The sequence below is a fragment of the Macrobrachium rosenbergii genome, chromosome 10 (assembly GCF_040412425.1).
Source record: "Macrobrachium rosenbergii isolate ZJJX-2024 chromosome 10, ASM4041242v1, whole genome shotgun sequence".
NCBI lineage: Eukaryota > Metazoa > Arthropoda > Malacostraca > Decapoda > Palaemonidae > Macrobrachium > Macrobrachium rosenbergii.
Genome location: NC_089750.1, coordinates 64,892,243 through 64,904,706, shown reverse-complemented (window position 1 = coordinate 64,904,706; position 12,464 = coordinate 64,892,243). Strand labels below are relative to the sequence as shown.

Below are 12,464 nucleotides of genomic sequence, written 5' to 3'. Positions count from 1 at the left end.
CAAAGGGCATCTAAAACAACCAACAACTAAGAGGAAGAGAGTCTCAGGGTACAGACATCCAGACGACACTGAACATTAGACAGCGAGTGAAGAAGAAGAAGAAGAAGTAGAAGTTTGAAGTCTCTATAAGACGGTTCAGTGGTTATACGGCTGGAGCAGGCTCCTGCTCTTCCGAAGGTGGCTCATGGACATGGATGGGGATCTGTGGTGGGGAGGGGGATGGGGAGTGGGTAGGCAGGGGGCTCATACTTCTCATACTTTCAAGACTCGACGGGGGTACCTTTAATGGGTTGATTGGGAGGGAGCACGGATCAGCCATGGGGCATGATGGCCGATGCTGCATCGGTGGGGCTTCCTTATACGGCTCTTGGTAGGGCTCGAGCATCCGGATTTTGCCCCATCTGCAAAGAAAAGGGAAATTACAGGTTATTTTGCAAGCCGGAGTCAGGTTGCACACGCAGCCTGCAGCATCCCAGTTACGTCATCTGCAAGTTTCGTTCAGATCAGAGATGAGGTTGTGTGGTTTCAAATGCTGACATTTAAGACTGGAGTGTCTTGGTGTAATGTGATGGACATGATAATATAAATTATATGTTCTGGATAGTAAAGATTATAAGAGACTAGGAAAAGGATAGAGCTGGCTAGTTCAGAAAGCCAAGCTCCATCACAGATGTATCCCTTCGCTAAACGGGTTTTAGATTTTCAGAGTTCATTTGAATCAGAAATCATGTTCAGGGGCATTAATACCCCACACTGAGGAATATCTTCCCTCGGAATGGGGTCTTTATTGTACTGCATGTCACTTTTTGGCTGTCAGTGCATCTGGTTTGTTTATACCGTCTTCTGTGTCTCATGCTCCCATTCTGCCGTCGAAATTTTCATTTATCTTTTAATATTGTTAATGGACTGACTTCCGAAGAGTGAATTCGTGGCTGCTTTGTCATCCTGAGGGATTCAACCTTATATTTATTAAACGGTGCGCACGATATCAGTTCCCTTATTTGCCATAGTTTTATTCTTGAGAAGGTAAGTAAATAAAAAAGAAAGAGGTATGGGGTGGGGAGAGGGGGCGGAGTTTAACCGAGGAATTAATAGTTACAAGTCTGGAATAATCGGAAACGGGGAGAGTTCTGAGACTTGACCATACAATCCGAGAACTATTGTCTTATTATAGGTAGCCCAACGTGTTCTGACTCCCCTTTAGTGGCTGAAATCGCTCTTATTTATTTTACCTCTATTTTCTTTGACTCTGAAGTACTTCCATATTTCAGTTCTCTAAATATAAAACTGGAAGTCAAGCATACGTCAAAATTTTCATGAGAACGGTAGTATTTATCAGTTTCCAATAGAAACTAGTTTTTATTTCACAAAAAAGTACGGGAACTAAATACCGTGAATATTAAGAACTTAAAATTATGACCTGGGTGCCTCTGCTCTATAACTGCCGGTTGCATTGTCTCATGATAGCACTAATTGTTCCTTTTTTTTTTTTATTTGGTCTTACAGTAAATAGAAGGCTTTTAGGACGTTGAGTGATTATTGGTAATTGCCTCTCTCTCTCTCTCTCTCTCTCTCTCTCTCTCTCTCTCTCTCTCTCTCTCTCTCGTTAAAGTCGGTTCGGTGGAAAACTGACAGCGAAAGAGGGTAATAAAATTGTCAAAAATTTAACATAAAAATTGCTATATATATATATTATATTTTAACATGGACTTACATGTCAATAAATAAATTTACTATCAGTAAAGAAGCAAAAACCATGAAAACAAAGATATTTGCTTTATATCAAACATGAATTACTTGAATTAATCATAAAAGTAGAGTAGGAACACAATATCATGAGATAAAAAAAAATGTTTCCTATTAATTTAACCATAACGCTTTCAGGACTCGGAAAGTTGTGAATAATTATATCGGAAACTCATTAATTCTTAATTTGATTAATTTGCGAGATAATTGACATTAGAGATAGATCTGAGCAGACATGATTATTTTATTGAAATACAAGAGATTTCCTAAAATTTGGTCGTTGACATGACACCCATGTAAATTTTTGGCCTTTTTTGTTACATCTGTTTTGGCTATGTTTAGACAAATGGGGCAAAAATGAGAAAAATCTGCACAAAGCGATCGAATAATAACAACAACAACAACAATAATAATAATAATAACAATGATTATTATTATTATTATTATTATTATTATTATTAAAAAGGATGGCTGTATTATGCGAATTTATCTTATATAGTGTCTTTTCTATCCTCCTTATGATTCGCTTTACAGGCTCAGCGATGTTAGTCAGTAACTGGCCGATATTCATGTTGGAAAAGGACAGTGTGCGGAATATTGAAGTCTTTTATTAAAATATCCAATCAGAAATCGTTCGTCTGGGTTCTGATTGGATATTTTAATAAAGACTTCCAATATTCCGCACACTGTCCTTTTCCAACATGAATATCGGCCAGTTACTGACTAACATCGCTGAGCCTGAAAAGCGAATCATAAGGAGGATAGAAGAGACACTATATAAGATAAATTCGCATAATACAGCCATCCTTTTTAATAAGACCTGTTTTAAAGAGGGTCTACTCCCTTCATATTATTATTATTATTATTATTATTATTATTATTATTATTATTATTATTATTATTATTATTCTAATATTCATTTAAAAATCTGATAAATATTAAAAAAATTGTTGCCAAACAGACTTAGTTAAATCAAAGCTCAGTGCACAGCAACTCTACATAAACAGAACTTCCCCAGAGGACACACCAACAGCACATCGATCCCTACTTGCGTAAACTGTTTTACCTACCCTCCGTATTCCCTGTATTATTAAGCTGCTTGAATATTAAGTTTTGAATACTATTTTCGTCGTTTACCAGAGATCTCAACCTGAGGTTTGCTGGGAGTTTCGCGGGGGTCCTTGATAGATAAACTTCAGTTTTACCCCCTGTGTACTGTAGTATCATGATGTATCTTGATTACTGTATTTGTAATTTACTGCAGGACAGATCACAACTTGAACTAGGATATTTAAAATTTTAGTCTAATTTACTAATATTTGTCTGTTTGCAACAACCTGTATCAACTGACAGTCTTCAGAGTACGAGTCATTCGTCTGATAACTTTTAGCAAGTGCCTAGTAGAAATAAAGTTGAAAAACCAAAGTATTTAGTTTTTAATCCTATCATTTCAATCAGTAAAATAATAAAATGATATCAGTAGATATCAGAATCAATATCCAAGTAAATTATGATAGACGTAAACGTAGAGTTTCGCAAATAGATAACCGACAAGAATACAATAAAAAAGAAACTGGATCAGTTAAGATATCGTGTAGCTTTCAAGTTTGTCTTTTGTGTATAAGACTTTATCTGGAAAATCACTTTTGTCTCGGGTAAAACTTCCCCGCTTTTCCGATAACCTTCCACGGAAGTTTAGGAGATTAAAGGAATATGAATATTGGATATTTGGAGATCTAAAGGAAATCTGTCTGTTATCCTCTTCATATATATAATGTATTACACACACATAAATAATATTATACTGAATGTTATATATATTCACACACACACACACACATATATATATATATATATATATATATATATATATATATATATATATATATATATATGTATATATATATATATATATATATATATATATATATATATATATATATATAAAGATAAATCCACGAGGAAACGGAAACACTGGAGTGCTGCGAGGCCTTTCGACACTAGTCCTTTACTTAGTAAGTAAAGGACTAGTGTCGAAAGGCCTCGCAGCACCTGGTGTTTCCGTTTCCTTCTAAATGGATTTTATCTTTATTTATATATTCATCACGTTCCATATTTTCGTGATTCAGTTATACATATATATTATATATATATATATATATATGTTATACAATATATGTATATATATGTATATAATGTATGTCTTTCTATACGTGTGTATATAAAATATGGGTCATGTCTGGCAACAATGTGATTTAGAAAAGTTATTAGAAGTGATGTCTTGACAGGAGAGTTTGGTCTCTCAGCACAAGAGTAAAATAATTCGGACACTGTTCGCAGTTACCTTTTAACATCTTAGATGCTTCTGGATTTATTTGCATAAATTGTTTGAAAAGTTCATGTTTGTTTTTCTGAGTTAAATGCTTCATAAATTTTAGGGCTTATGCTACAGTGTCTTGACGTATGGAGAGTATTATCAGGTTAAGGTATAAATCAGTTTTTTCTTAGCGCGCGTGAGCACAACAGACACATATTTAATGTTTGTATATATAATATATATATATATATAATATATGTAATATATATATATATATATATATATATATATATATATATATATATATATATATATATATATATACTGTATCTATGTAAACTTATGTGTGAGTGTTTATGTATAATATGACTGGAACACAAAAGATGATAGTAATCTAAACAAAAAAAAAAAGAAAAAACCCTGCGCATACGACAATTTGAACTGTGGCTTCTCTAAAATAAGTTCGAAGCAGCTCTAACACCTGTTCAGCCACCTCTTCTCACTTGCATTCCTTGGAGACCATAGTCCCTATTTCTTGACTATCAAACCTTCGCAGTCTTTCCGTATTCTGTAGCCTACTAGTAGGTCCACAAATTGCTCTTTTGGAAGAGATAAATTGCTTTCTTCGTCCATGAAGGTTAGACTGTGTTTTTTCCTCTTATGTACTGTATTTTTGTAGGTTGTCCTTGCTTTTATACTTATTTTAGTAAGAGTTTGATAGCATTTCACCTTTTAACTTCGCTTTTGACGATGTGTAGATAGATATTGTATTTCATCATGGATAAAGAACAAAATTATGTCTTCATTAGAGGCTGTATGAAAATATATACTGTAGAGTATATTAGTACACAAACTCTAAAACATTCTATCTTCTTAATTTTTCAGTTTCGTTTAAAAAATGAATCATCCATTAAAACAATTTAAATTCCAGCCATCGGATGCTCCTATTGTTTGTTTGTTGAATCTGAAAAAGGAACAGATCCCATTGGACCTCCCCTTTAATCGTCCTTTAAAAGCAAATAACCAGGACGGAGGTTAAAAAAATTGGTCACGTCTCGTCTAAACTGGAGCTGACAATCAAACTGAGGCTTCGAAGCCTCGGAAGTTCATTGATTCGAAGCGAGAAGTGATTTCATGCAATTGGATGTTTGGGAGAAATACATTACCTCATAAACGGTTCGGGTAGTCGCGGGGCTTCATAGTCAAGGCGTCTTTAAACTTCTAATACTCAGTGGGTTTTCGTCTAAATCAAATGTAGCATGAAAGAACGATTTTTTTTTGTCTTTTCTAGTAAACAGTTAAAATACTTGAATTTGTATTCAAGCATTTACATCTTCATGATAGATTCTTTTGGTACTACACACAAGTGAAACTGAAGGCACTTTTGAAAATATTATAGATAGATACCCATTTGTTAACCTCTATAGGTTCGCGAACACCAGGTCCAGGAGCTCCTACCATAGATTGTAAAAATCATTACATCCTAAGACGGAAGTGTCTGTTGATAAAATCCAGTTTTTGAGGAGGTCCTGATTTCACTTTAGACATTGTGTTTGCCATGGAATGAGAGACTGTAAAAGGAACTAGACACTCGGTGTGAGATTACCCGTCAAAGGCTCGGTTAAACTGGAAATGGTTGCAAGTTGCTTTAGTAATATCTAGTTTTCAAAAATAACTAGAACGCACTAATTCTCAGCGTCAAAAGAAATCCTGAATCCGTTATCCGAATCCCGATTCACCTCAAAATGTAATCAACTTCTCTTTGGCCCATGGCCCACCCCTTCACTAAATTCTACTGAAATCCCTCGGTAAAATTATAGATAGAAATTCTGATAAATAGTAAAGGCTGAATGCTTACCCACTGTCCGCGCTTCGTTACCAGATTAATAATGATACCATGCAAGATGAAGTATTTGTAAATTGCTTTGATTTTCACAGTTATTTCACAGGCACACTGTCAAGCTGTTAATTGTAAATCATTACTATTTCACAGGGACACTGTCAAGCTGTAAATTGTAAATCATTACTGGTTTACGTTATATAACTTTTAAATGTTCAGGTTTTGCCGCACTCGAGTGATTATATTGCAAGAGTCGTGATTTAACTGATTCATTTAACATTTTGTCACAAGCTCATTTAACATTTTGTCACAAGCCGTTATGAACTGGCTAATTAGTTTGTTGAATACTTTATCAGTGTGTTTATTATTGCCATTTGCATTTCGCCGAGTTGATAATGGGCATTTTACAGTAATTCATGTAAATGTTTTAATTATTTGTATAGAATATTTTATTGATGTTTATGATGTTTTTAAAATTACGTGTACATTTTCACAAACTTTTTTTTTGTGGGGGGGGGTTTACATTTCCCTAGATCCGGTATTTTTTTTTTTAATATTAACATTCAGAAAGTTCTCTTGTGGACGTAAATATATAATTATTTGTGCAAGTTCTTCTTGGTTTTGACATTTTTAAGCGTGCCAAGAGAAAGTAATCTCCATTTTCTACCTGATTAACAGCAGCTCGCTATGTTCATTCAAAAAACTCCTCGTGACTTGTTTCTCTCTTTGAATTTCAGGTAAGGCAGATGTCGGAAAGCTTTTAGTAAATCACCTCGCGCAAGGAGCTGTTAAAGTAAGTGCGAGTAATATTTCTGGTTTTGGGGGAAACCGTTGCTAAATATGTCCCTGGAATCGTTAGTTTTTTTTTATTGGAAAATTTATTTTTGTCGTTTTACTTGTTTGCCACGTAGCCACATAATTTTCACCTCTGCAGTCAGATATGTGTGTGTGTGTGTGTATGTATATATATATATATATATATATATATATATATATATATATATATATATATATATATATATATATATATATTATATATACATATATATAATATATATATATATATACATATATATATGTTTATATATATATATATATATATATATATATATATATATATATATATATATATATATGTATTTATGAGTATGTTGTAAGTACATGTATGCATTACATTATATATATATATATATATATATATATATATATATATATATATATATATATATATATATATATATATATATATATATATAAATTTTCAGGGATGTTAATTGATCAAGGAATATTACGCGAGTATCGTGTAGAGATGTATTATTGCATATGTTCTAAATCGGATCAGATATATCCACAGTTACCTTGATTACCGAAAACTAACCGAAGGGTTGTGTTATCTGAAAGAAAACATCTTGTTTTGTAGAGTAACGGTAAGCTTCTCACTCCTGACTTTCTGTTTGAATGTTTTAATAACCGCTCTTGGGATGGGGTGAATATACAGGCGGTTATGAGGTATCAGGACCTGTGGTATTGACTGTAAATTTGGCGAAGTACATTCACCATACCGTAGGTCTTTCAGTCAGTGAAATTGTCTCTGGTCAGTGCTTGGATGGGTTCCTACAAGAAGAGTCAGCCGCCTTTGGCACATGATCCTCTTATGCTTCCAAGGGGCAGGTCTTAGGGCTAGCATTGTCACCCTATTAGGGGAAAGACGTATACTTAAATAATGTGTTTGTAACTCGAAAAAATAAACAAGATCCATATAACAAAATTTGCCTCATTTTTTGGTCTTTCTTCGGTGTTTATACCTGATTGAGATAGATTATATTAACTGAGAGCTAAAAATGAAACGAACACGTAAATGTAAGAATGTCAGTTTGAACTGAAGCCTGTGCGACTAATCTCTTGCAGAGAAAATAATACGAGAAGAAATATAATACGATTTCCCAGTTAATCCGAAATTCAACCTTCTTTCAAGTTACGAGAAAGAAGCGACAGCTGTGCACAGTTAATAGATTCCGCTGAGATTCGAAGAAAAGTCATTACTAAACTTTGTTGCATTGCTGGCATCCTTTCCGGAGGTGACCCCTTTTATTATGAAGTGAACTGGAATGAACTTGTCTGGAGTTAATTATTACAACAACGGAAGTGAAGTTTGGTATACAAAAGTAATTTGTTGGTATCGATGCCGTCGAAGTTGGAAGAAGGCTTTTCTTTGCTATTCTGCCTACCTGTCTGTAACCCGTAAGAGGGGTAGTGCAGTCAGTGCGCCTCACGAGGTGCACTGTAGGCATTACTTGAGGTTCTTTGTAGCGTCCCTTCGGCCCCTAGTTGCAACCCCTTTCATTCTTTTTGCTGTTAACCTGCATTATATTCTCTTTCTTCCATCTTACTTTCCACATTCTACTAACAATGGTTACAACATTATTTTCAGCGCTGAATGGCCTCATAGGTCCCAACGCTTGGCGTTTGGCCTAAATTTTATATTCCAGTTCCAGTTCCTACCTGTCTACAGGATATTTCAAAACTTGTGAACGGACTTGTTACATTTCATGTACGCGTGGGTCTTGGGCCGAAGATGAGTTGATTGGAATTTGAGATGTTACAGATACGTATGTGAATTTAGTCATTTTTAGTAATTTTCGCTAAGTGTCCCATTAAAATTGCTCACCCTGGAGGTATTTTTGCGGATCCGGGCAACTAACTGGATCTGATGGGGCAAGGTATGGATTTGTGGTTTATAAACAGATTTTTTATTTGTTTTGACTTTGCTCTTTAGTTTCTTTTCAAGAAATCGTTGAACAATTAGTAGGCTACTTGCAGATCATTTCTTTTTCTGTCTCCACGAATTGTGTATCACTGCTTAATGGAAGAGTTGTTTCAGCCGTCATTTTCGATTTTTAAACCAATTTTTCTTTATCCAAACTTAATTCCTGTCTTTTTCACAGTGATTTAATTATTAACTGTTTTGGATGATTTCTGAGTAAGGCATTGCCATAATAAACCCCCTGATTTCCTTCCACTTTTACTATCAAAATTTTAAGTTCTCGTTTTCCTCCTGTTTTCTTTCGGGGTTGTCCGTGCCATTAACCTTGTAAAGAGAAAACTCATTGGCAACTTCCAATCTAGATTTCGCATTACAGCATTCACTGCATTCAGCTTAAACGAAATACCTCCTAAAAAGCCCATTTATGTAAAATGTATTTTGAATCTGGAATATGATAATCAAACGCAAAACATGAAAAAGGAAAGGTCGTATTAACGTTTTAAATGCATCCACGAGAAATTGAAGCAAATGTATAATTGTTTATATTAGAAATTCTTAACTTCGGTTATGAGGCATCGAGCCCATAATTCCCAGTGGACTTTTTTTTTTTTTTTTTTTACACAGTGAAGCAAGTGGTAGCACACTTTCCTTACTAGAAAGAGGTCCTGGGTTTAGTCCGAGATAGGGGGGTATCGATTGGGGAAGTTCGCTTTTCCCACTTTGTTCTAAATAGTAAATCGGGTAGGTGGCGGTGGTTTGACTGTTATGGGAAGCAGCTGGGTGTGTAGATAAAGAGAAGAGGGAGAAAATGAAAAGAAATTATATGAGTAACCATATTAAAACCGAAGAGGCCTCGGCGAGGTAACGCCTTTTATTACCAGATATCCTATCCCTCTCTTTCAATTTCTTCTTTTTTCTTCTTTATGACCACAATAAATCGAGCAGTTTTGCAAAACTACTTCACCGAAAGATCTTTATGGAGTGCGCGGCGCAAGCACGGCTGAACTTTGGACGTCGGATGACTTTTATTTTCTGCCTGTCCCGACTTCGTAAAAGTAATCACAATATTTCGTTTCAGACGTCTCTCGTCGGTTCCTTTAGTGGATTGGCTCATTGCCAGAGCAAGGGGAAGTGAGAATCCGCAGTTCTTAATGTCACCGGTCCTCTCACATTTTGCGTGTTTGGTTTTATATATATATATATATATATATATATATATATATATATATATATATATATATATAGATATATATAAATTATATATGTGTGTGTGCATATGGTTATATATACTGTATATTATATATATATATATATATATATATATATATATAAATATATATATATATATATATATATATATATATATATATATACTGTATATATATATATATATTTATATATATATATATATATATATATATATATATATATATATATATATATATATATATTATGTTTGTATGTATATAGTATATATACACATATTATTATTATTATTATTATTATTATTATTATTATTATTATTATTATTATTATTATTACTTAGATCCCGGCCGCACGTTTGCACGTTTCGTGCATTCCTTTAAATCCCTTTATTCCAAATTTGACCTAAACAGTGATTTAATTACCTGGTCCACCACAGCTAGACTAGAGAAGGCTTGAGGCTGTCAGCCTCATCCCAAAATACTTGTCCAAAATCAGGAGAGTAGTACATTATGTGCCGCACCAGCTTAGGGTAAAAACGGCTTTTGTGTATGTATGTATGTATGTATGTATGTATGTATGTATGTATGTATTCATGGCATCCTTATCATTGCATTTTCGTATTGTCCTGAATATTTCCCCAGCCATGAAAAATTATTGCAATTAACTCCGTCGGTTGGAATCTCGTCAGAAACGACGGTATTAAAGTCTTGGAAATCTCAAAACAGATACTGGCGTAAATCGGACGTGTCTCAAGGAATTGTGCTTGGAGGAAATAATTCTGATTATATCACTTAACACGGGAACAATTTTATATGAAACAACTTACCAGTACTTATTGAGTAACCTTCCTCAGAACGGAATGGGAGAGAAGTATAGTGTGAAATTAGATAAGAACGTAAGGTAAAAATTAACAGACAAATATACACGTGAATAAAGTTTCGATTAGAAATGATTTACAAGTTAAATGAAGGGGGGTTTCAAATTATGAATAATATTTCTCTTCAACTTATGTGCATCATCTTAATTATCTTCGTATGTTTGACTGAATGTTCCTGTATTTTGTTGGAAGGGGTCTTCTCCATCAGTCGCTAATGAAACATCCGACGGAATCCCATCCTAAACCTCGCTGGACTGAGAAGCCACTTAGCTTTCTCGAGATATCGCCGGAAACGTGCCTATTCCGTAAGGGCGTTGCGTGTGGAGATGCCATAACGGACGACTGATGGTGCTAGAATGCCTGCCAGGCACGGCGACGCGTCCCCGTTGCCGCCGTGTTGGAAGGTGTAATGGTTGCATTTCCATTTGTCTCTAATGAAAGTAGGCAGTTGCTGCTCTAGTTTATTAAAACGAGTTCTCGGTGCCCAGGGTTAATGTTTCTTGCTTCAGGGCGATTTTTAACTTTTACCAAAAAGTTTAAGCGAGGAGCGAACTCATTCCTGATTTCTGCTGCGGTCTCCCGAATTCAGGCGCATGGGTTTTATTTTCTGTCCCCTCGTATTTAATTAATTATCACCTTTTCCTTTAACTCGTCTCTCCTGGCAGGCTGATTTTCCTTTGGAGCCCTCTTGGGTTTATAATTTGTCGATCCTTTTCACATAAGGGTTGCCAGCTGAAGATTTAAGGAAAGAAAGAACTAAAATGTTAAGGTTAATCGCTTGTCTGCCTGTGCCAGTATGGTGGCAATCTCTCGAAAACGTGATCGAATGTAAGTGAATCCATCTGGTTAATGTTTGGTGCACATAGATGGAAGATTTAATGACGAATGAGCACAAAAACCATCTCTCTTTGTTTTGCCTAGTGTTGCTGTTTCGTATTTGGGTTTTCTAGTACAGAGGAAAGGGAGCGTATTTGGTACAGGGCATTTTGCAACTAGTGCTAATCGCTTCCAGGTACGCGCGAGATAAAGCGTGAATGTCAGAGGGGCGTTTAGATAAGCGTGCTAGTCCCATCACATGACTTGGCTAATCTAGAATGGCTTTGACGTAGGTAGTCTGTCTCCCGGGTGTTTTTGTTCTGCAAAATAGGCAATGAATGTGCTATTTCCATTTTAATTTGAAATTCTATAAAAACAAAAAATGGTCTTTTTGTCAGTACCACTTCTTCTGCCATATTTATTTTCTGTTAATTAAAAACAGACTTCGTTAATTAAAAATAAACTTCAGTCTAAATACGCATCTCAAGCGAAATCTTGGCAGGAAGAATATCAATACTTTGCGGGAAAATTTACGTTCATGATCATTTCACAGTGGTTCTGTTTTGGTTTGAAATGTGTTTTTAGAGAAAATCATATGGCAAGTAGTTAAGCTTACAGTATATAAATTGGTACTTCGACAAAAACCAGTAATACGTTCGTATACTAACTGTTACCTGAAAAGAATCTGAATTCCTCTGCCTTTGTTAGTTCTTTGGTTTTAATTGAGAAAAATTATGTGAAAGAAAACCTGAATGATATTTTATCAAACTTCCCTCAAAGAATTCTGTGACTCTTAATACAAAATAAAAATAGTGTAGCTTTTCCCAGGCAAAGGTTTTAAATAACAACAGGAAGCTGCCTTCTACACCAGTTAACAATGGCTAATTTGATAATGCAT

At 34.8% G+C, this 12,464-nt stretch overlaps 1 protein-coding gene across 2 annotated transcripts in view; it reads right to left on the bottom strand.

Moving 5' to 3' along the window:
• The window catches only part of LOC136842725 (uncharacterized), a 245,195-nt gene that overhangs the window by 1,165 nt on the left and 231,566 nt on the right, over nt 1–12,464 (bottom strand). For both annotated transcript variants that reach the window (XM_067110446.1, XM_067110447.1), the window contains one exon: nt 281–401. In XM_067110446.1, the coding sequence (XP_066966547.1) occupies nt 281–401 (121 nt within the window). The remainder of the gene's footprint in view (nt 1–280; nt 402–12,464) is intronic.